The following is a 26,313-nucleotide window of genomic DNA, read 5'->3' on the forward strand; positions in this document are numbered from 1 at the left end:
AAATTAGCGGTGCGGGGGACAACACCGAGTTTTGTGCGGGGGTCAACACTAATCCATCCTAGTGGTCTGTCTACTGGGCCTGAACCGGCGGGCGTGTCGGGGACACGAACGCCAGAAACCGGGTTAGGCGGGGGGTCGGAACTCGGACCACGTGGCGGTAGAATTTTTTTTTTCCAAGGCCTAATCCTGTGCTCAGAGGTGGCTTCGGACCCCGGGCTAGACATGTCTGCACCGGAGCCCGGCCAAGTTACCCTCCTCCTCTGCGTCTTCTTCCCGGTTGGCCCGGCTGAAGTTTCCGTTGGATATGACTTCGAACAACCACCTCAGACGCAGACCGGTCGAGTCGGAAAAAGAGACAACCTGAAATAATTCGTAAACAAGACAGTCAATAATGGCCTCGCGGGGAGGCAGAAAAATAAAAACAAGGCTCACCCGCCCAACAGGGACCGGCAGCCGGTCTCTGGACAGCAGCAAAACGAAAACACAGCCGAACTCAACCCTATTTTCTATTTATTTAAAAAGAAAATACAACTGTGTTATATATGAGTCATAGAATTGCATTCATCTGCAAAAGATCTAACTAATTTGCATACTCTTTTAAACATTCATTTTAATTAATTCCCTATTAGTTTTTTTTGGTTTTCTTATGGGATGATCATCTTTAGTTAACTTTTACGTGTAATTGTATTCATGCAGATATTCTACATGATTTATACTTGTGTGATATTTGCATAAAAAGGTTATAGTAAACACAAACCTCTTTTTATATATATTTATGCATGCACATATATATTTGCTTAAAAAATTTTGCCTACCAAACTCCTCTGTCAGTTTTTAGTCTACAGACATGAAATTTAATATATAGAGTATTCAAACCCATGCAAAACTTTATATTTGGGTTTTAGCCTGGGAAAGTCAGTGCAAAAATGTGAAAATTAAAAAAACTGGAATTTGTGAGGTGAGGGTCGAACAACAGCATTACAGATATGCATGCATAACGCAATAGCTATTGACTCATGTTTTAATTTTTAGCGTTGCAGCAAACATGTCTTCATAGCTCAGGCATTAACATCAAAGGCAAAAGTAAACGTTTTTGTTTCGATTCTCAGTGGTGGCGCAAGTGTCATTTTTAAAAAAAAACTTTTTAAATCATTGCTATATATTTGGTTGAATATAATAAAATAATAAATACGAAATCTAAATTAATCAAAATATCATATTTTACGACTAAGCAATGCCAGACAGCCTGCTAGTATTATATATATATATATATATATATATATATATATATATATATATATATATATATATATATACTGTTTTCCGAAACGATCGTACAAATAATTGATTTTGTTGTTGTTCCTTCTTATGAAACGGATTTTTAATTTAATTATAATTTGATTTTTAAATTATCAATCACATTACTAAATATATATATATATATATATATATATATATATATATATATAAAATAAATAAACTAAAAAATAAATGAGCTAAAAAAGAATATTTTGCTTTTAAAGTAAACCTATCAATATAGTAGAAGCTCTACACAATTAAGAGGAGCAATTGAAGTTATTTTCTTTAAATTTTTGAAATCAGTACTATATATTAGGTACAATATAATATTTAATAGAGAATCAAGTACAGTAGATAAACTGTCGAGTGGTTTTAATTATTGTATTGACCGTGAAATCACTTTGGAAATAGGGTTAACTATGATGACCGGTTCACTTATCCTACCTTATACATATGGTTTTTGGGAAACCTTTCCCTCGAGTAATGGTAAAGGGTACAGAGAGAGAGATAGACAGAGAGGGAGAGACAGACAGATAGAGGCAGAGAGGGAGAGAGAGACAGAAAGACAGATAGAGGCAGAGACGGAGAGAGAGAAAGAAAGACAAAGCCCCAAATAGAAAGGGGGCATAAACTAGAAGTTATAGAGATAATATAAAGACATTTTTTTTGGCCAGTTCAGGAGAATTCGTCAGTGAGGAAATTCGTTGACAACCTGGTCGTCGGGCATAATGTCTGACGACCTGGCTGAAAAAAAAACTTAATCTAAATCATTATAATCCTGCACCCAGAAGTCAGTCTGATTTACCAAGCTTATAAAGGCTCCTAGCTGAGACTGTACCTGTAACAACGTTGAATAATTAATGTTTCTAAAAAGACTGCCTTTGTGATTTCTTTTGTTGTTTACCTATGGTTGTGAAATGAATTCTTCCCTAGACCGATGTTTCAAGATGCAGCAGACGAGAACGATGCACCTGCTTGTGAAAGGGGACCTCCTCCTCAATGTCCAACATCAGACGACCAGCCGAAGTACCCTTGTGGTAGTGTTCCCGACCAGCCATCATGAGAGCAGAACTGCCACATGAACTTAGGGTTATGCACGAGTTGCATGTTCAAGTAGAAAAGCGATGAGTTCCAGCAACCAGCGAGCGTCTGGCATAGTTATTAAGGTCCTAACCACTAGACGAAGAAAAGATGAAGACAAAGATAAAAACTAGATGATCAAACCAAGGAGTTATGAATAAGTTTTCTCCAGTTTAAAGACTTTTAATTCGCAAGGAGTTCCAGAGTTAAATGCTCTCAAAAAAGTTTTGAAGAAGATTAAAAGTCGTGGGAAACTTGAAGGGTCCAGACGCAAGGTTATTGAATGTTATTTGACAAGTTTATTGAATTTTATTTTATTTTATTTTAAAAAATGTAACCCCGAGCCGTCGGGAATGGAGTTACCTTTAAGGTGCGGCCCAACTCTGCCTCCGGCAACAGGCGACACAGCCCATAGGGTTATATATAGACAAATATAAAAAGTAAAAAAATAATTTACACCATGCAGGTTAGGGTTAGGGTTTAGGGCTGGGTTAGTTAGGGTTAGGGTTTAGGGCTGGGTTAGATAGATGTCTTTAATCTTATTTTTTTATATTTTCATGTTTTTCTTGTTTAATATTATAATTTTCTTGTAGGGGCTTAATGTTCACAATCGTCCGCTTCCGGTTATTCCCATAAGCGTCCAGGCGCACTCTAGAAACTTCATGAAAACAGCAAATGCAGAAATACCAATTTTTCTTTTACACACAGAATTCATACCTGAGTTTGGAAATCTTGGAGTACTTCAGCGATTGTCTTTCGATCTGGAGATTTCAAATCCAGCAAAGCGCTCTCCAGCGATTCCAACTGAAAAGAAGACAAAAAAAATCTTTGGTTTAAAATCTCATTCTTATTTATCGAACTTTGTAAAGTTTCTGTTTCTAAATTTTATTTCATCGAAACATAGTTATACTGAATATTAAAAAGTTTGTAAAGTTTCTGCTTTTAAATTTTATTTTATCGGAGTTTTTAGATAAAAAAAACAATGGTTTCAACTGATTTTTTTGTCAATTCTAATAAGTTACAATGGTAGCTTCCAAATTATGCAATCGAAATTACATGAATATTACTGAATTATTAAACAAAGCACTTTTAATTGTGTTAGCAGGTGAAAAATTGTCGCCATCTTTGTTTAATTTGAATGGCAAATTAACGAGGAGTTAATTTGCTTTTTGACAATGATCAATTAAGAGTTTTAGTCGAAGCCAATCCACGCACAACTGTTCGAGAACTTGCTTCTGAATCAGACGTAATGTATATGATGATTTCCAACCACTTGAGAGAGATTGGAAAGACCCAAAAAACTTAATAAATGAGTTCCTCACGAATTGAACGACAATCAAAAGAAACACTGTTATGAAGTTTCATCTTCATTTCTTTTATGTAACAAGACCCTGTTTCTCAACCGGGTTGTGACTTGCGATGAAAAGTGGATTCTTTATGACAACTGGTTATGCTCAGTTCAGTGGTTAGACATAGACAAAGTTCCACGACACTTCCTGAAACCAGAGTTGCACCAAAAGAAGGTCATGCTGACTGTTTGGTCTGTGACCGGTCTCATACATTACAGTTTTTTTTAATGTACTGTCAACAAATAGATGAGATGCATCAGAAACTTTGACAACACTCAGCATTAGTTAACAGAAAAGGCCTAATTCTCCTCCACAACAATGCCCGACTACACGTTGCTAAACTGACCCTGCAAAAGTTGAACGAATTGGGCTCCAAAACTCTGCCTCATCTGCCATACTCTCCAGACCTCTCACCTATCGATTACCACTTTATCAAGCATCATCTTGACAACTTTCTGCATGAAAAAAAAAAACTAAACGATATCAAAAATACCTTCAGTGACTTCATTGGCACCAGAACACAAGATTTTTACATTACTGGCATAAATAAACTTGTTTTGCGTTGTGTGTTGATTCTGATGGTGTTTATTTTGAATAATAACTTTTTTGTTTGAGCTGAAATATGTTCATCTGAATTTAAAAATTAAAAATCCAAAAATTCTTTCTCGTCAACCGTGATAACAAGTTAAATGGCTAAGTTAAAAATGTGCATATTAAAAAAAACATGGTTTTATGAAGCAGCCCCCCCCCCCCCAAATAATCTTAGCCACGAGCCGCCACTGGTTTCATTGCTTTACCAATCATCATATCCGGTCACATCTTAATCAGAAATCTCACCTTATTCTTTTCCACAAAGTGAGTTGCTAGTCCTGCTTTAAGAACATCTCGGCCTTTTAGCCGAAAACCTGTGAGAGATAGAAAAAGACCCAGTTTCCCTGATAATCTTGAGAGAAAATGGCTGCCGCCGACATCTGGGAAAAGTCCTAAAAAGAAAAAAAAATTTAATTCTTAAATGAATATTAAAAAAAATGTCTGCATTATTTGAATTATTCGCACGTTTTGATCGATGTAACGCGTGATCTTCTTCAAGCGTATCGGTTTTTTTTTTTGTTTTTTACTCACCTACAACCCAAACAAGGCATTGGACGTAAGGGGCTACTATTTGGGACCATGCCTAGGAAAGATCAACAAGATGTTGGTTTACGTTACATTTAAACTTCTGCATATCAGTACAGCGAGGGAAGTAGGCAGCAGGAAGGAAATTCCAAAGTCTAGCTGTTCGAGGGAAAAAATTATTAGAATAGAAAGCTTTCTGGCATTTAGGGACAACAACAGTGAAGGGGTGAGATCTTATTGCTAAGCGGGTTTGTTGGGGATATGTACGTTGAGGGGGTACAAGTGAAAAAAGTTCATCAGAACACATTCCATTAAAATATTTGTAAAACAGGCACATAGATGCAACATTGCAGTGATGGGACAGGGACTGGAGCTTAGTTGACAAAGTGGGACCTATTAGATTGGAAATTCTTTCTTAGACCCTACCCAAAAGGGAGCGGCTAGTAGTAGATGCACCAGTATCTTGTCGAATCGAGAATCTTTCTGCCAAACTCTGGATTCTTTATCCACTACAATATGAGTCCTTGCTAAGATCCATGGAGCAATTATAAAGTACTTGGTAAAATTCAGTTATACGTTACACACTTCTGGATATTGAAGTGCGGGTGACACACAAAATACAATTGTAAATTACTTAGGACTTCTGTCTAATCAGGGCTGATAGAGTGAAACTTTGTTATCCCCATTAATTAAATAAAGAGTTCCATTAAAAATTCTGTGCAGAGTCCAGATTTAGACAGAAAAATTCCTGATACACAAATGTTTCCAGTAGTTTCTTCAACAAGTTTTACTGTTTCATATGTTGAATATATTTTAGATTGAGCTCCAATTCAGAGATCAAATTATGCCCATAAGTGTTGCTTCCAACATTAATTCTAAAATGAGTGTGGTTGGCTAAATATGAAAACAGTAGTCTGAATAATCCAGATAATATGAATCATCATACCTCATCTAAAATATTTCAGAAATATAAAAATTATGATTCTAAAAGGATTTTTATGGCAACTTTCAAATGATCTGTAAAATGCAAGGAGATCCCAGTGCTGCTTTTGTCTTAATAGACCAAACAATTATTCAGGAGATCTTGAAGAACATACACTATGATGGGTCCCCAACTAGAGCAGGCAATCAAGTTTCACTGATTTTGATAATAAAAATATGGGAGTGTGAAACATTCATTAATCATTATTTAATCCTGGGCAATGTCGGGTCTTACTGCTATTTTATATATATATATATATATATATATATATATATATATATATATATATATATATATATATATATATATATAAATATATATATATAAAATAAAATAATGAAGCGGCCTATATTGAATTATAAATAAAAATCCATGCATTATACTTTCTTATCAAATTCATTAATTGTATAATTTATATTTTTCAAAAATAAATTGTATGTATTTTAAAAGAGTTACTTTGCAATCACTCTGCATATATATTAGTGATGGGACGATTCCAATATTTTCCCCCCGATTCCGATACAATTACCGATTCCGTACTAAATTCCCGATTCTGATACAAGTACCGATTCCAATTTTTTATAAACTATTTTTTATTAACTATAAATTTATTAATTTATTATTTTTTCCGATTACCGTAAAATACATGGTTAGTGTACAGATATTTTCTCAAACGTGAAAATACATTTGATGTTAGTTTTATTGTTAGTTTAAAATGAATAAATATTGATTATTTTATCATTGCTACCAACAGTGAAAGATTTTGTTTTAAACACAATCAAACAAAAAAGACAATTAAAGGACCCACAAATTTTTCTGATTCTGATTAATCTTCCCTACACTAATATATATATATATATATATATATATTCGTGATGTGACAATTTCAATATTTTTATCAATTTTGACACAATTACTGATTCCGAACTATATTTTTGAACTATACATATTTTAATGGAATGTGTTCTGATGAACTTTTCTTTTTTCACCTCGACGTACATATCCCCGACAAACCCGCTTAGCAATAAGATCTCACCCCTTCACTGTTGTTGTCCCTAAATGCCAGAAAGCTTTCTATTCTAATAATTTTTTCCCTCGAACAGCTAGACTTTGGAATTTCCTTCCTGCTGCCTACTTCTCTGGCTGTACTGATATGCAGAAGTTTAAAAGTAACATAAACAAATATCTTGTTAATCTTTCCTAGACATGGCCCCAAATAGTAGTCTCTTACGTCCAAGTGGCGATATGCTTTGTAAGGGGTGAACATGAATAAAAAAAAAAGAAAACTAAATTCCCGATTCCGATAACTAATATCATTTTTCATAAATAAATGCGTATCAATATATTTAGTGTTGAATCCTGCCATTTTGGTAAAAGTTTTTATGATTTAAGGTTTTTTTTATATCTTCAAATATTTATTTACAATGTTTGGTTTGGTTGTTTTATAAAGGAAAATTGTTTTTGTTTTTGACTTTGCAGAACATGATTGAGTTTTGCAAAGGGGGAGGAAAAGAAAAACACTAGCATCAATGTTTGGTGTATTTAAGGTAGGAAGCCGATATCTTCAGGCAGCCTGATCTGGTAGCACTCATGGAATTGCTAATAAAATTCACAATCCTTTCTGAAAGTACAAATAAACTTCAGTCTATGCCTGACTTGTCCACCAAGTTTAAGGCATGAATGCCCAACAGTCTTTGTTTTAGCATCAATGTTTGGTGTATTTAAGGTAGGAAGCCGATATCTTCAGGCAGCCTGATCTGGTAGCACTCATGGAATTGCTAATAAAATTCACAATCCTTTCTGAAGTACAAATAAACTTCAGTCTATGTCTGACTTGTCCACCAAATTTAAGGCATGAATGCCCAACAGTCTTTGTTTTATCACTATTAGATAATTTTCTTTGGATATATGTAAATTCTTATGACCACTCTGATAAATCAAACAATAGATCATCTGATGCAGGAAGGAACAGGCGATTTTGACCAAAGTTAACACTTTAAACAGCCTAACATCATAAGTGCATTTGAGAAGTTTCGTTACTACACAAGCCAAAAGGCTCAACATATAAAATCAACAATAGGTTCTTTGATATAACAGGGATGCGTTTGAAATAAAGGTTTCTGTTGAAAGCACAATTGCACTATGATACTTGACGTTTGCATTTTAAACTTAAATTCAAGCCATTATCACTGCACAAGCAGTAATGCCAGACATATAATATCAACAGTAGGTTCTTTGATATGACAGTGATGCGTTCGAAATTAATGTTTCTGTTTAGAGCACAATTAAAGCAGGATACGTAACTTCTGCATTTTAAACTTTAATACAAACCATTGCAATTTCAATTACAATGTATTGTAGACTAAGTCACTGCGGGGAGGCATGTGAAGCTTCCTCCTGGTGCACCGTGATGGGTCCTCAACTAAAGCAATGGATCGATTTGATACCAAAATGGGTGATTTCACCGATTTCAATGGCAATAAAAATATGGGAATGTGAAACATTTGTTGATTATCATTCAATACTGGGCAACATCGGGTCTCCCTGCTAGAATAAACCAATTAAATTGTCAAGCCTTGGTAGAGAACTAAACACAGAGAAGAAAACTCCAATGCCTACAAAATGTAGCTAGACTAACTACTGTCCTTGTCTTCCATGTTATTCTCTCGACATTTTGGATGGTGTAACCTTTAATTTTCTTCAGATCCATCTTGTCCAACTCAAGAATCAGTATGGAATTCCGAATGGAACCGTTGAACCCATGAGAGTAGCTTACTTTTGTTCCATCATCCATGACCAGCTACACTGAGGATTGAACCTTCAACCTCCAGAAGACTGTCACTTTAAAAAAAAAAATTTTTTATTGCATTTTCACACCAAACAAGACACAGTGCCACTATGATGCACTGTTTGGGACATAAGTTGCAGGGATACTATGTAGGGAGTTCAGCAGCAAGATCTCTGTTTACATTGCACTTGAACTTCTGCATGTCAGTATGGTCAAGGAAGCAGAGATCCGGAAGGGATTCCAAAGTCTAGGGAAGAAACTATTATACTTGTAAAACTGATTATTAGTGGACTTGCAGCGAATAATCCGAATAATTAAATTCTCATCTCAAAAATTCAGAAACATAATACAAGGAAGATAATAAATGGGGTCTTGGTTATAGTCAGCTAATGTACTTCCTAACTTCCAGCATGGCTGCTACCGGAAGCGGTGACAAGGCAAATCAGTTCCTTTGCTTTTTTTCTCTCACATCTCTATCTCACCTGTGCATGTACTTTTTTTTTTAATGACATTTTTTTGATTTTTCTTTTTTTATTTTATAATCATTGAAAAGTTTTTTTTTTCGGTCTTATTTTAATAATTATTGAAATTATTATTATTATTATTTTTTTTTGAAGAATTATTGAAATTATTATTATTTTTTTTTTTTTGAAGAATTATTGAAATTATTATTATTATTTTTTTTTTTAAGAATTATTGAAATTATTATTATTTTTTTTTTTGAAGAATTATTGAAAACACTTTTAAAAAATCTTTTTAAACTATTTTGGGAATATTATAAATTGGATACGTTTGTTTTATGATGTTTGAAATTTTATTATTTTGATTTCAATAATTTTATTTTTTTTATACTTTCATAAACATATATAGACTCAAATAAAAAACCTACTTTTTAAATTTAAAAAAAACAACGTATTTTTATAATTTCGCAAACATATTTCTTATAAAATTTCAAATAAAATAATTTTTTAAACATTTTGTTATTAAAAGTGCATATAAAGACTAATTGCGTTATTTTTAATTTTTTTTAAATAATTTTGTTAATTTTGATTCTATATGTTTCAATAATGTCCTTTTCTTTATATTTTATTTCAATAAATCGCTTCACAATAGAAAAAATAAAAGTGAAGGAACTGATTTGCCTTGTCACCACTTCCGGTAGCAGTCACACCGGAAGTTAGTAAGTATGTTAGCTGACTATAATAGACGTCTCTTAGCAATCAATAGACTATGGAATGAATGCAAAGAAAGTTACCGATTCCCGTCTCTGGCATAGCAAACAAGGTTTTCTCAGTAGCCACACGGAACATACCGTGTATAGACAGTCCAACGCCCTAAAAAAAGAAAAGGAAAAAAAAAAAAAAAAATGAATTTCCTGATGATCATTAAATTCGATTTTATTTCAAATTCAAATGTATTTCAGTTGATAATACTGTATAACTAATTTCGAGTTAAAAACGTACACACCACAACAAACAAAATAAAACTTAACAAAAATTGAGTGTTACAAAAAAACAACAAACTATTTTCTGAAAACTGAAAATCTTTGACAAATTTAGCAGAAGTTAATTTTCGCTAATTGTCTATGAGAATCGTTTTCATTAATAATTAAGTTTCTACCTTATTGTTTTTCGTAATTTTTGGATATTTTCATTACTGCGACATAATTCAGTAGAGACCATTAGTTTCACTTTAAATTCAATAATTCGATTTTTGGATTTCGCTAGGCAAAGTTTAATTTTTTAACTGAAGTTATCTCCCTTTGAATGTAATAAAATTAAAAATTAAATACATTTAATTAAAAAAGAAAAAAAGAAAATCGTTATTTTAAAAATCACATTACTTACACCACCCATGGTTATGCCGTCAATGAAAGCCACGTATGGAATTTTGTAATTTCCTGAAATGCAAAAAAGAACATTTTTTAAGGAAAATGTTTTTGTATTTAAACATCAAAACACAAGACGAACTGTTGAATAAGTATGGAAAGAAATAAAAATAAAATGTATACCTTTGTTATGAAAACAGATTTTACAAAAATAGGTTAGTGATTGGATTGTAGATTTTAATGTTGGGACTATTAATTGGGGATCGGAAAAATCAAAATTTTTCCGATATTGGAATCAGTATTAGAAAAATTTGTGCCTACTTTCTGATGCCAAAAAAAAAAAAAAAAAAGATTCCTTAAATTATCTTTTTTTATTCGATTTTGGTTTAAGAAAAATCTTCCACTGCTTGTAGTAATAATAAAATAGTAAAATAGTAAATATTTATTCATTTAAACTTCCAGTAAAACTAAAATGTATAGATCACCCCCTCACGAGTGAGTTTTTTACGTTTGAGAAAATATATGCACATTTTTTTATTTTTTTATTACATAGAGGTCACCACTTATCAAGGCCCGGAAGCCACTTGGGGATAAGGGTTATTGCGTGTACAGTAATCAATGAGATAGTATCATAGTAATCAGTAGTATTGGATATTTCATAGAGTGTCTTACTTAAGGGGGCGGTTGGTCAGAAATTTGTTTATGTTGGACTTGAAGACATCCAAGTTGTAGTCAGGTGGGAAACAGGCAAACGGAAGAGAGTTCCACAGTCATGCACTTTTAAGAAAGAAGCTCTGCTCATGGAATCTACGTTTGGATTTAGGCACAGAGGCACAGATAAAGACTGGGGAAAATTAATGACAGTGGTTTCAGCTAGACGGGTGTTTTTCATGAAAGATTGCCGAGGGGGGGGGGACCAAAGATTGGAGCTCAGACGAGCGCTTGCCATGGAAATAACGATAAAACAAAGACAAGCTTGCAACGTCTTTTCTGTGGGAGAGAGGCTGCAGGGAAGAGAAAAGGGCATCCCTCACTAAGCCACGAAGTCTATTTTGTACTCTGTCAAGGCAGGATATGCTGCTTTTAGCAGCTTCTTTCCAGATGAGGCAGCAGTACTCCATCCTTGGACGTACTTGGCTTTTATACAGATAGAGAATTGCATCAGTAGTGAGATATTTTCTGGAGCGGTAGAAGGATCCCACCATTTTCCCAGCGTCCTTGGTAACAGACCTGATGTATGTGTTCCATTTCAGATAAGGAATAAAGGTCAAACCCAGAAGCTTGTCAAAACATGAAGCCTTCCCAAGACGAGAGCTATCCATTTCAATTGATGCCAAATAGGGATCAGAGCATTGATGACGTAAAGATAGAAGCTTGGTTTTGGATGCATTAAAAGTAACCAGCCACCTCTTCCTCCACTGTACCACGTGCTCAAGATCAGAGGAGAGAGAACCAGAGAGAACTTTGTCATTTACGGCCTTTAATGTGTTGCTATAGATGGTTTTAAGATTTTTTTTTACAGTAATTGGAACAAAATGTCTATTTTATAGTTAAACTGGGGGGGGGGGGAAGGAGCGTCTGGTGTTGCCCGGTTCTAAAAAAAAGCAGGACTTGTTCATTCCTTAGACGTGTAGAAGAAGAAAGCTCTAAGAATGATGAGATAGTGTTCACTGTTCAGACATTGTGTAGACATGAGATGTAGATTCACATTGTGGATATGAGATGTGTATGTTAAGACATTGTATAACACAGACATATAATAACAATTCACTTTACCTTTTTGTAAGAATCACAAACACAAGATGACGTTTTATCAAAACACATGATGCGTTTATTTCTTCACAACCGGCCGTGGTTTTCTCATCAAGAATTCAAAGCTTCACATTTTAGTTTCAAAGTGACCGTCTCGCTTCCTAGACGTTCGAATTCCCAGACCCTCTTTGAGTTTCTCACTGACTAACTCTCTAACTAACTAACTCTCACTTCCTATATTGAGAAATCCATGCATGTCCGGCCAACGTGACTAAAATTCACGTGCCATCAACATGTGTGGACTTGCACGTTTCCCGAACATTCTGATTTTTCAATAACCTATTTTTTCTTTATTTTCACAAAGGAATTCAACCTACATATCTAATTTATTTAACCAATATTTTATTATCCACATTCTTTTAACAATTGAATAGTTTATTTATTATTTATTTCATTCGAATTAACAATTTACTGGACATTCCATTTAAACCTATTGTTCTTTAAAACTTATGTCCAGGGTTCGATTTCTGCTTTCTCTCATTTTATTTTCATTTTAACTAATCTCTCTATTTTTATACTTACATGAAAAGGAGACAGCCCTTATCATGTAACATTTTTATTTATTTATTTATTTTTTTACACAGTGATCACCACTTATCAAGGCCCGGAAGCCACTCAGGGGGGATAAGGGTTATTGCAAGTACATTATGTTAGTGTGGAGATTTGATGAAGTGTTTACTTAAGGGGGCGGTTCATTAGGAATTTGTTAACATTGAACTTGAAGACATCCAAGTTGTAGTCCGGTGGGAAGCAGGCAGACGGAACAGAGTTCCACAGGTGTGCAGTTCTAAGAAAGAGGCTTTGTGTTGTTAAGTCCGGGTTGGTAGACTCTAGAAGAGAAAAATTGCATGTCTGATCTCATTAACAATTGTATCAAGATCAGATTCGATATTACCTACAGGTTAGGGTTTGGGCAAAAAATTGAATAGTTACAAATTTTGAAAGCATTTCTGAATATTTCATCTCACAAAATTTCTGCAGGGTTAAAAAGAAAAAAAAGAAAATAACAAAATATTCTTTAATAAAAGGTGGATGACACAAAAAGTCTATGAAAAACAATAATTTAAAAATAATTTTTTATAAAAAACAATATGCAGCATTACTTGGTTACAGCTCTTAAAAACATCCTAAAGTAACACTCCAAAACTGGTGTGAACACATCCTTAAAAACTAATGACTGTCATCCGTAAAGTTACATCTTTTTTAAAGTAATCTAGATATTTGCGTAAATGCTGCACTGCTGACATTTTTTTTTTACAATTTCAAACTGAAGATAGAAATTACTCACCTATTTTATGATTGAGATAATATTCCTCTTTAAAAAAGTTTTCCGATAACGGATCCTTGATTTTACCAGCTTCTACGACAGCTGAAAATAATAAAAACAAGTAAATGTTTATTGCCAAAATTCACATGGGTTAGGAATTCCAATTAATTCTCTTATAATGAAGTGGTGCATTCTTATTGTAATAGCGCATCAAATGTGAAAATCAGCAGCAGCGGCAGCATTAAAACACATATGCAAATTAGCAAGTGTGCATGTGCTGACATCATGGGAAGAAGAAGGAGAGAAAAGGAAAAAATAAAAATACACCATGTGGTCAAGAGGAGAAGCAAAGTGCAACCGGGGAAGATGGACGTGTAAACACAAAAGCAAGAAAGCGCTGGCTAAGACCAGTGTGAGGTGGTGGGGAGAGAGACTTTTAAAAAGCAAGATAATGAAATGCGTTACTGATAAAGAACCACGAATAAATGCGTTTCATTTGCACTTTAAAAAAAATGTTGAGTCCCATTTTTATTTCTTTCCTGTTTTTGTTTGTTCCTTTGTGACAAAGACAACGCGTGGGTCCAAGTGGTTAAAATGCAACAACACGGTCCAAGTGTAACGGCCATGTAACACTCTGAGCATCTGGGGTGTTACAAAATTCACAATGTATTACATTGGCTATGTATTTATGTAGAAAATAAAAGACTGTTGGCGTGGCACTCCTACAGATTCTGACGATGGTGGACTATTCCTAACGTCATCTCCGGTAAACAGGTTCTGCTTTCCAGTCAGTCTGGACTGAAGACTCAGAGGAAGAGAGTCATAACATTACTTGTCCTTCAGTTGAATGGAGTCCCCACTCAACTAACATTGTTTCTGATTAATATATTATTCATTTCACTGTTTCCGAGTCTTCTCACTATTCCTTTCGACATTTACACCACAACAGAGACGAAATAAAAAAAAAAGTTATCAAGATCTTCCCAACTCTTTCTAAAAAAAAAAAAATAGAGATAAAATAAACAAGTCAATCTTGAAATGGAAGTGGGATTGAAGTGGGATAAAACAAAATAGGTATAGAGTTTGGGAGTGAATGGTTTCCATCAAAGATAAAAAGAAAAAACAATTCTGGTGACCAAGGCTGAAAGATGGAGATGTGGGAGTGGGAGGAGGAGAAGAGAGAGAGAGAGAGAAAGAATTACCTCTGATGTCTCCTCCAGCACAAAAGGCCTTTCCGCCGGCAGCTTTTACAATCACCATTTTCATAGAACTATCTTTTTCCCATTCCTAAACGAAAAGTGCAAATGGAAAATGGAAATAAACCGACATAAAGAAACAGTTTCTGGCAGGAGGAAATATTTAAGGCATTTTTAGCAAGATCCAACAAAATTAAAAACCAAAATAAAGAACACAGAGTGATAAAAATAAATATACAACAAATAAACGTTACCAAAGGCAAGATAAGTCACTCTTTTACCTATTGAGATAAGTGTTTTTGTATTTTAACTTATTTAAAAGCATTTATTTACTTCAAAACAAAAGTAGCATCAATATTGAATAAGAATAAAAAAAAACAATGGTGGTCTCCTTACAGCTATGTCAATCCTGGATAATCGCTTAAAAATCGAAAATTAAACAAAATATTAGTAGAAACACATCCAATAAATGTCACCAGTTGTGCAAAAATGCAATATTCTACCAAGTATCTTGTTTAATTTTCGATTTTTTAGTGATTATCAATAATCGACATAGGCTGTGATAAGACCGCCATCTTAGGAAACAAGTCAGAAAACTCACCAACATTTGAGGGTAGATCTTTCGAATCATCGACAAATTGAGGGCATTAAGAACTTTGGGACGATTTAAAGTGATGATTCCTTTACCTCCCAAACTCTGGAAGATGACGTCCGCTTCTCCATCCGCAGTTGACATTTGGCGCCAGAAACCATTCAAAGTCAGAGACTGATTTCGCTTCTGAACCAAAAATAAAATTAAGATCAGTACCCTAAGATAAACACAAAGAATTAAAATAATAAATAATAGCAGACCCATTAATATTATTTTTAATTGATATGTATTTTTAATGGCATCATGTCTCATCATCACTGTAAATATTATGTTGATTATTCTGTTTTTATTCTGTCGTTCCCATAGTTGGCTGGGCTAACATTTTAACCCTGCCAGATGATAGACTATCCTTAAACAAATTATATGTAAAACCAAACAGATAAAAACCATTACTTAAAAATAGTTAACACACACACGGCCTGGCAAGGCCACAGGGGAGACAACCAAAGCAGCAAAACTGAAGCAAGCCTGCCAGGACACTATATATACAAATGTAGGCAAATTTGGGCATATTTTATTGCTTTGAAAATATAGGTTCTTTTTTTGGCAATTGTCATAATATTTTAAGCATAGAATAGTATTATAATCTTCAAAAAGCCTGCAAATTTTCATGTAATTTCGTCCCATAGAACCAAAGATATGAGCATTTCAATATTCAACGTGGCTACAAGTATAGATATATTCACATATACCACTTTTTTTGGCAATTTTATAAGGTTCAAATCTCAGTGACTATTAATCAGAATTTAACAGATGAAGGCTCGTTGGAAAGTTAATGACCTGAATTGTGTAGTGGACCATGTGACATTTTCCATTAAAGTCGTACATTAAGGAGATCATCCATCATCCAGAGCCCATTTTTGGCACTTTTTTACAGTCATAAAATGTTTCAATCATAGTCATTTATTTTCCTAGTTTTGCATATGAATTACAAAATATCTGATATTTCCCCAAAACCTATGACCTTAATGGAGGGTAGACTAAAACTTGCTGCTATGGTTTCAAATGATCTGAAATAACAACAAGAGAAGACTTGATTCCAAACATTTCTCATATGTTATATCTCCCCTCTTTGGTTTTCATACATAAAATCAATTTCACAGTGTATGAAGTTTTTTGGATACTGGAGATATTCATAATCGTAGCCTATTTGCAAAAGGGAAGATATAACATAAGAAATATTTGGAATCAAGTCTCCCTTTGCTGTTATTTCAGATCATTTGAAGTAGCAAGTGTTAGTCTCCTCTTCATGAAGACCAGAGGTTTGGGGGATATACATACATACACACACATATATATATATATATATATATATATATATATATATATATATATATAGTTGGATGTTTTATCCAATCAAATATTTAGATACAACCTAATATGTAAGATCAAGTTGATCAGATTTTCAAGGACCTAGATAGTAATGTATCTGAGAAATCGATATTTGATTCTAACTAGCAATTTCTTTCTTTGCATCATTTCAGCATGTTCTTTACACCTGAAAAACGTAATTTGCTTTAGATTTCTGAAAATACTTATTCCGGCATAGAAAACCCTTACAATGGAAACAGTTTTTTTAAAAGATGACTTCAAAAGCCAAAAAATTAAAGGAAATAAAATCCTATTTTTAACCTGAAGGTTAAAACAGGAGTTATCTCTCTTACAAGAACCCCCACCCCTCACCCCACCCATCGCATTTTGTTTTCTTAATTTTTAATTGAAACTAAAATTACATTTAATAAATCCTAGGCAACGCCGGGTAAGTAGAGTTAGTATAAATATAAAAAAAGGAGTCTTACCACAAAACGCAGAATCGACTGTGTACACCTGAAAAAAAAAAAAAAGAAAGAAAAGCAAAGCATTTATATTCAGTATCTGTATAATAATACGCTAAGGTATTCATGTTTGGACGTACGTTGTCAACTTTCACACATAAAAAAAAAATGTGATCAGTCAATCAGTACAAATGGTGATTGATCTGACTTTGCTAAGATAAACAATTCTAATTTACCCGTTTCAAAATAAATTGTTCCAAGATCAAATTAGGTTGTCCTGTCGATTAAAACAGTACAATTTATTGATTTGAAGATGTAGTGGAGTCGGGAAAGGTGAAAGTATTAAAACACGACGACTGGTGAGAATACGATGAACATTTACATCCAGAACAGGGTTAGTTATACAGGAAGATTAGTAAGTCCGTGGGGAGTCGTCTCTGTACGACATCCGGATAGCTCTCATTGAGCGGTCTATACTTGCTGCTTATATGGCTAATGGATAAGTCCATCTTAGTGATTATAAGGGTGTGTGTGTCCGCACAACAGAAGAATATTGGGAGGTGACGGTGGCTTAGTGGTTAATGACATGGACTGAAAACCTGGGTGTGCCAAATTCAAATTCTGTTCGTTTCACAGAAACATTTTCATCAAACCCTCGCGTATCAGGAAAAAATAAATATCCTCACCAAAAATTAGTAAAAATTACCGAATGGAATTTTAATTAAAAGTAAAAATCGATTTCATTATATTTTGCATGAAGAGAAATGACAAAGCGAATTATCTCCCCTGGTTTTACATAAGTCTTCAAATACGATACGATAAAACTGCAATTTTTGATAAAATTTTTTATTCTAATTAAAATTCTACTCGATGCTTTTTCCTAATTTTTGGTGAGGATATTTATTTTGCTCGATACGTAAGTATATCAAATAGTTTTTATTTGGAATGCGACTTTCACTTGAATCTTTATCTGCATAAGCACCTTTTAAATGTACGTAGATCTGTAAAACTGTATTCCAGAATAAAAGGGTAAGTTTGCTATATATCAGATTTGATATTGGTTGGTACGTCTACTAGTATAAGTGTTATTTAAAATTTATTTGTTCAACTGAATATGGTGTGCGGTTGGAAACATGATACGTTGTAGACGAGGGTCACAGTGTCCTAGATATGACCTTAAACTTTATCTGATGGTGCGGCCTCCAGCTTTGGGGAGTGTGGAGCCACCCCTTAATTGCCATTGCTCATAGGTCCACTCTGACCCGGAGTGATAGTACCTGTTAGGGTCCCAATTATGGGTTAAATAGAAACTGACTTGAAAAAAATATATATTCTATTAAAAACTTTTTCTTCAAAATCACTGGATTCGGTATTAAATAACATGAAAAGGGTTGATATGCCATAAAACAAAACCCACCAACCAACCAACCAACAACCAAGGGTCACAGGATATTTATGGGTACTTTTTACGACCTGCCCCAGTGTAGTATAAACATCTCCAACCTCCTCATGTTAAGAACGGCTTTTGCTTTCTGAATAAATCCTCCCCCTAACCTCCCATGTTAATAATGGCGTTTGAGGTTGGGGGTGTTTATTCCAAAAGCCGTTCTTAACATGAGGAGGTTTGGGGTGCTAATACTACGCTGGGTAAGGTTGTAAAAAAAAATACCTACTTACGTCTACACATTAATTACTAACACCTATAAACGACTGTGATACTATACATGTTCTTTTCCTTCTTGTATTGAAAGTGCAAATAAAAAGTAATTGGGTTATTTTTATCTTTTTATAATTTTGTTAATTTTTATTGTATACGTTTTCAATAATGTCCTTTTCTTATATTTTATTTCAATGAATTGCTTCCCAATACAAATGCTGAAGAATGATAAAAGTGAAGGAAATGATTAGCCTTGTCACCGCTTCCGGTAGTGCTACGTATGGTACTTCACCTACCATTCATATAAGTCTTCTATGATTAGGGTGAATGTCACTGAAAGCCCCAGAAATAACAAATGAATAAAAATTGATTTAAAAAAAAATACATTAAAAAAAATTAATTTTCATTCAATAAAAAATTATTCAACATTACTCGGTTTTCAAAAATTGTTAAATTTAACCTTACAAAATAATTCTTCCAAAAGAAGTGACTAACTCCTTCTATCTAAAATATATTTCCCATACCTGAATATCCAGGTGAAGTCTCAAACTTTGGTTATAGTCAGCTAACGTACTTCCTAACTTCCGGCACATGACCATGCAAATCAGTTCCTTCACTTTTATTGTTCTGCAGTATTTCTATTGTGAAGCGATTTATTGAAATAAAATAGAAAGAAAGGACATTATTGAAATGAAACTGATTTGCCTTGTCACTATCAATAAAGACCGTGTCTTCCAGGTTTAGGATCGTGTCTAACAGGGCACTGTGGGGAGTTGAGCGACGAGATGTCTGCTCATGTTACATTTAAACTTCTGCTAGTTAGTACAGTCAAGGAAGCGTGAAACGGGAAGGGAGTTCCAAAGTCTAGCAGTCTGAGAAAAGAAGCTATTATTGACCTCTAAAAAAGAAAAGAAGCATTTATTGACCTCTACAGTAAAGGGGTGGGATCTTGCTGCTTGTCAGTTTAGTCAGGAGTATGTACGTGGAAGGAGCACAAGTGCTACAAGTTCATCAGAGCACATTCCATTAAAGCACTTGTAAAACAGGCGCAGAGATGAAACATTGCAGTGATGCAGCAGAGGTTAGAGCTTGGCCGATAGTGTGGGACCTATTAGATTGGAGTCTCTTTTTCGGACGCTATTTAAGAGAGAGACACAAGTGATATACGCACATGCAGACCTAGCACCAATACTCAATGCATGGGCGAAGAATAGCTTTATAAAAATATAGGATACTCTCTGGTGCAAGTAATTTTTTAGGATGGTAGGAGCCCAACTTCTTTGCAGCAGCCTTGGCAACGTCCTCAATGTATTTGTTCCGATTCATGTTGCCTGTGAATGTTAGGCCGAAATGTTTGAAGGACAAGGTCTCAGTAGGGTGTTATTTGTTATGGGAATCAGTATTTGAGAAGACTTTTTGTAGTTGTTAAAGGAAAGAAGCTTAGTCTTAGTCTTAGTAGCAATGAATGTTTTTTGTCGTTAAAGGAAAGAATTCATTAGCAAACCAAATGTACAGGAAATGAGATTAGTAAAAATACGTAGCGATATAAAATAGAGATTTTGGTGTTCTTTTATTGGAGTGTCACCGTGTATTAAGGCCCGAAAGCAACTCTAGGATAAGAGTTCATGAGTGTTAAGTAAACGGTGAGAGAACATCGTGATGATCAGTAAAGGTGGAAATTGGGTAGGGTTTAATTATTTGAGAGGATAGCTCAACAAGAACTTGTTTCCATTAGACTTGAAAACAACCATGCTATACTCAGCTGAGAAGCAGTCCCACCGTATTGTGTTCCACAGATGGACAGTTCTAGGAGAAAAAAAAGCTCTGTTCATGGAATTTTCATTTAGTTTTAGACACAGATAGTGAGGGAAATTGTTGGTAGTTGTTGGAGCTAGACAAGTATTTGTTACAAAAGTTGTACAGAAGGGAGACCATAGATTGGAGTTCAGTCGAGCATTTATAATTATAGTCAATAGTGTTGTATATATAATTTATTGATTTAAAAAACAATTTTCTTTCAATATTTTCCCCAAAGATCGTCTGCTCCTTTACTGCCTATTGATTGGCTGATCGGCGTCTTACGCCAGATTACATTTAAACCTGAGCGCATGCCGTCATGTTTCGAGCAAAGCCGAGTGGACGGTTAGTTACGTCTGGTTCACACTTTGCACAAGTACCACTTATATAATAAATTACCACTTCTATAACGGAACTTACAACCCTGATGTTAATCTCGCGTAGCCAACACACCATTCGCGACATTTCAAAATACAACCGCTGAGAGACAACATGCGGATCTTTACTACTAACTTTTCTTTCTCCAACTTTACAACATTCTTTTTTTTTTTTTACATGGTGGTCACCACTTATCAAGGCCCGGAAGCCACTCAGGGATAAGGGTTATTGCAAGTACAGTACGTTAGTGTGGAGATTTAATGAAGTGTTTACCTAAGAGGGCGGTTCATTAGGAATTTGTTAACGTTGAACTTGAAGACATCCAAGTTGTAGTCAGGTGGGAAGCAGGCAGACGGAACATGACAAGAAAGAAGAAAAAGAAAAAAAAACAAACAGACAAAATACTGAGGATGGAGTTCGACTCTGAAATATATTTAAATTATAAATTTCAAACAAATAAAATATGTATATAATACGTATTTTATTTTATTTAATCTCAATCAGCGTTTCTAAGCAACAAAAATCTTAACGTGAATCCCATGTGACTAAACGCACCGTTTCGAGATTTAAAAAACTACTATAAAAACAACAAACGGACTTCTACTTTCTGATTCTCTGCTCCAACAACAACATGGCAAAAACAAAAAAAAAAACTTACTGAAGATGAAGGTTTGCTTCGAAATATATTTATGGATTTCAATATAAATTTCAAACAAAATCATTGTCTGTTTATTTTGTAATAATGCGTTGTTTTGGCTTCAGGTTGGTTGTTTTTGTTTTACGGCATATCAACCCTTTTCAGGGTATTTAATGCCGAATCCAGTTATTTTGAAGAAAAATTTTTTAATAGAATATATTTTTTTTTTTTTTTTCAAGTCAGTTTCTATTTAACCCATAGTTAGGACCCTAACAGGTACTACCACTCCGGGTCAGAGTGGACCTGAGAGCAATGGCAATTAAAGGGTGGCTCCACACTCCCCAAAGCCCTCAAGCTGGGGCCTCACCATCGGATATAGTTTAAGGTCATATCCAGGACCTGTTTTGGCTTCAAACGTATATAATACGTATTTTATTTAAACTCAACCAGCACTTCTAAGGAACAAAAATCTTAAGTAAAATATTTGTTTATTTTCGTAAAATTGTGTTGTAATTTGGTTTTCAAGAGCACTTCATGTGCATTTTATTTTATAAAACTCATTTTTTTTTTTACTTGCACTGCTTATCCAGGCCCAGAAACCATTCTAAGACAAATATTTAAAGTGTTAGGTAGATGGTAAGACAACATGATCAGTAATGATGGAACTTGGGTAGGGATTAAATTATATAAGAGCACGGCTCAATGGGAACTTATTTACATTAGATTTCAAAATGACCATGTCATAGTCAGTTGAGAAGCAGCTCCACAGTATTGTGTCCCACAAGAAAAGAAACTCTGCTGATGGACTTGTCGTTTAGAGGGAAATTGTTGATGGCTGTTATAACTAGACGAGTATTTGTTGGAAACGTTTTACAAGAGGGGAGGGGGCCATAGGGTGGAGCTCAGTCGAGCACCTACCATAAAGATAATGATAGCTTAGAGATTAGACTCGCAACGTTTCTTCCGGAAGTAGGAAGGTGAAAAGGTCTTTGCCCACTAGATTTAGGATACTGTTTGCTCTCAAGGCAGGAAAGGGTACTCTTAGGACTTCCACCCCAGATGTGGCAATAGTACTCCATTTTAGGACAAATTTAGCTTTTGTACTGGTAAAGGATTGCATAAGGAGTGAGATACTTTCTGGAGCGATAGAATGATGCCACCATTTTGGCAACAGATCTGCTTTAGGTTTTTCATTTCAGGTCAGTTCCAGAAGTTTGTCCAAGTAGGGTAATTCCTCAAGACAAGAGCCGTTCATTTTGATTAAAGCCAAGTGGGGATTTGAGCATTGGTGGTGAAAAGATAGAAGTTTGGGGCGCTTCTGCAGAATTGGGACGAGATTTTGTAGCCAATAAATGGAGTTTTCACATAAAAAAGAATGGTTTCAACTGATTTTTTGTCAATTCTAATAAGTTACAATGGTAGCTTCCAAATTATGCAGTCGGAATTACCTGAATATTACTGAATTATTAAACAAAGCAACTTTAATCGTGTCAACAGGCGAAAAATTGCCGCCATCTTGTTTAAATCAAAATGCAAAAAATGACCTCCCTTTTGAACTCTCCTGTGTCTTATGATTGTTTTCATCAAATTCTATTTTTTATTTTCTTTAATAAATAATTTTCTACCTCATCGATTTTCGTAATTTTTGGATATAATCATCGTAAAAATACGACGAATATGTAGGTACTATTGTTTTCATGTGAAATTCAGTATTATGATTTCCGAAATTTCGTCCCAATAGTGTAGAAGCGTCAAGTTTGGTTTTAGATGCATTAAAAGGTAACTAGTCATTTTTTACCCCGTTGGACCATGCGCTCAAAGTTGAAGGAAATATATAGAAATATAAAATAGATTCCCTTCAATTCTTCTATTGAATATCTATAATATATACCGAAATTGAAAAGGTTCCAGTTTGATCCTTGTTGCTTGGACATGGAATTGACTTGTATTTGAAGTTTAAAAACGTGTGCTGCAATGCTTGATTGTGATTGGCTAAACAGCAAAATTGAAGAACTCACCTCTTGTACATGGCTGAGAGTCTGGATCTGAAAAAACAAAAATATTACAAATGAATTTATTTAACACTAAAAATAAGAAAAGACAAAAATAAAATCTAAATTTAATTCTAAAATAAAACCTCGAATCTTTGTTTAAACTCTTTGCTTAATCATGCACAATGTTTTTTATTGGTTGGTTGTTTTTGTTTTACGGCATATCAACCCTTTTCAGGTTATTTAATGCCGAATTCAAATATTTTGAAGAAAAATTTTTTTAATAGAATATAGTTGTTGTTTTCAAGTCGGTTTCTATTTAACCCATAGTTGGGACCCTAACAGGTACTACCACTCCGGGTCAGAGTGGACCTGGGAGCAATGGAAATTAAAGGGTGGCTCCACACTCCCCAATGCCCACAAGCTGGGACCTCACCACTGGATATAGTTTAAGGTCATATCCAAGACCGCACAATGTTATTGATAAATACAGATACTCAATAACTGAAAAAATCCAAGGAAAAAAACGGAATAGGCGATTTTCAAAGTAAACACCTTACACAGCCTAATATCGCAAGTGCATTTAAGAAGTTTTATTACCACAAAAGCTGAAAGGCTTGACATATGCAATCAACAGTAAATCCTTTGACATAATGGGACATGTTTGAAATGAATGTTTCTGTTTAAAGCACAATTGAACCATGATACTTAACTTTTTTCATTTTAAAATTAAATTCAAGCCATTATCACCACACAAGCAGTAAGGCCAGGCATATAAAATCAACAGTAGGTTCTTTGATATGACCAGTGTATGTTCAAAATTAATGTTTCTGTTTAGAGCACAATTAAAGCATGGTACTTGACTTTTGCATTTTAAACTTTAATACAAGTCATTATGTATAAAATAATTTTATAAGATCAGCTGTAGGTTCTCTACAGTGCAATGTAGACTATAATGTATTGCGGGCTAAGTCACTGCAAAAGACATGTGAGTTTTCTATGATTAGTCCCCACCGAAACAGGTAATCAATCGATTTGATTGAAAAATGGGCGATTTCATCGATTTCAGTGACAATAAAAATATAGTAGTGTGAAACATTTATTGATCATCATTCAATCCTGGGCAACGTCGGGTGTCGTCAACGTCGATAATGAAATGAAATTGGAGGAAATGACATTATTGAAAAGTATACAATAAAAATTAACAAAATTATAAAAAAATAAAAGTAACATTTGCTTGTTATATTTTCTTAATTTTTCATCACTTTTTCGTACGTCTGTGGATTATAATACAAATCTGAGTAACTAATCTTGCCTTTGGTAACATTTATTTGCGAGTTGTATTTTTATCACTTTTTCGTTTTGTTAATTACTGTGAAACGTGGGTGCTTATTTAGAATCAAACACACTTTATGATGTACGTACCTGTCCTGAAATGAAGATATCATATTCTAAAAATCACATAATTTGATCAAGTAGGTTTGTTTTTATTAAGAAAATCAAGTTTTACAACAAAGCAAGACGTTACGTTTTGATCAGCCATATTTTATAAATCAAGGAAGGATAACTAAATTCGAACAATCGAGATTCAAAATCAGCCTTGTAATGGATACAATTTACTATGAAAATCGCAAAAAATGATTTTCTCTCTCTCTCTCTCTCTCTCTCTCTCTATATATATATATATATATATTGAATTCATTCAAAACATATCGCTAAAATCATATATATATATTGAATTCATTCAAAACATATCGCTAAAACCAAAACAAAACAACATCTAAGTAAATCGCGATATATCCAGACAGTCGGCGAAATGGTCCAGGGGTAAGGGTTTAGGCTCATTACTGTTGGGTCCCGATTTCGAATCTTGCTAGATACAGCCACTCTGATGAGTCGTAGACGACGAAACACGTGTCAGCGGATAATTACATTTTAAAAATAATATATATTATATATTTTATCAATTTACATACTTTTTAGAATATGACATCTTCGTTCTGTGACGGGTACATACACCATAAAGAGTTTTAGAACTTGATAAGATAGAGTCGACAGTTCAATTTTTTTTTTTAAATATTTGGTTTTAAGCAAAAACAATAGTACTGATGTCGAAAATAGTAATATATCCAAAAATTACAAAAATTCAAATTGAAATTTATTTATAGTTAAAAGTAATGTTTATAGAAAATGGTGGGGAAATTGCATTTCCCTAGATGTGAAAACCTTGAAGGTTGTGAATACAGAGGACATACTTATTTCCTATTTTGCCATTTTGATGGCTTCCGACATTTGTAACCTATAGCAATAGATCTTCTTTTTTTTTTTTTTTTTTACTAAAAACACAATAACAGTTTTATGTATTATTTTTTAATTTTTTTTTTTACTATAAAAACACAATAGCCGTTTTATGTATTATTATTATTATTATTATTATTATTATTATTATTTTTCATTGGAATTTTTTGAGATGAATAATTTGTATATTTATTCATTTAGTAATCTCATCCATGGTGTAGTAGTGGATAGAGACGTTGATTTTCTACGGTTCCAGGTGAGCATTGTCTGAAGATAACGGTTTCAATCCTACCTTTGCCAGTTAGAGCATTAGTTTGCCAAAAACGTGGCGAAATGTAAGATATTTTATCTCATAAGTTTTTGCACCAAGACAATGGCAAAAAATTAACAAAACAATTACAACAATGCATA

General features: G+C 34.0%; 1 protein-coding gene across 3 annotated transcripts in view; it reads right to left on the minus strand.

The window, feature by feature from the left end:
- Window positions 1-26,313, minus strand: part of LOC145259730 (3-hydroxyisobutyryl-CoA hydrolase, mitochondrial-like) — a 42,999-nt gene that overhangs the window by 15,362 nt on the left and 1,324 nt on the right. For 2 of the 3 annotated variants that reach the window (XM_080117428.1, XM_080117427.1), the window contains exons 2-10: window positions 23,632-23,658; window positions 17,169-17,196; window positions 15,319-15,495; window positions 14,724-14,808; window positions 13,543-13,623; window positions 10,462-10,514; window positions 9,870-9,948; window positions 4,566-4,711; window positions 3,097-3,183 (exon numbers count right to left, since the gene is read on the minus strand). In XM_080117428.1, coding sequence (XP_079973554.1) covers window positions 3,097-3,183; window positions 4,566-4,711; window positions 9,870-9,948; window positions 10,462-10,514; window positions 13,543-13,623; window positions 14,724-14,808; window positions 15,319-15,495; window positions 17,169-17,196; window positions 23,632-23,658 — 763 coding nt within the window. Of the gene's footprint in view, window positions 1-3,096; window positions 3,184-4,565; window positions 4,712-9,869; window positions 9,949-10,461; window positions 10,515-13,542; window positions 13,624-14,723; window positions 14,809-15,318; window positions 15,496-17,168; window positions 17,197-23,504; window positions 23,659-26,313 lie in introns of all 3 variants that reach the window. The other variant, XM_080117429.1, reaches the window with a different exon arrangement.

Source organism: Euprymna scolopes, chromosome 35 (assembly GCF_053919585.1).
Source record: "Euprymna scolopes isolate OS-2025 chromosome 35, ASM5391958v1, whole genome shotgun sequence".
Classification (NCBI taxonomy): Eukaryota; Metazoa; Mollusca; class Cephalopoda; order Sepiida; family Sepiolidae; genus Euprymna; species Euprymna scolopes.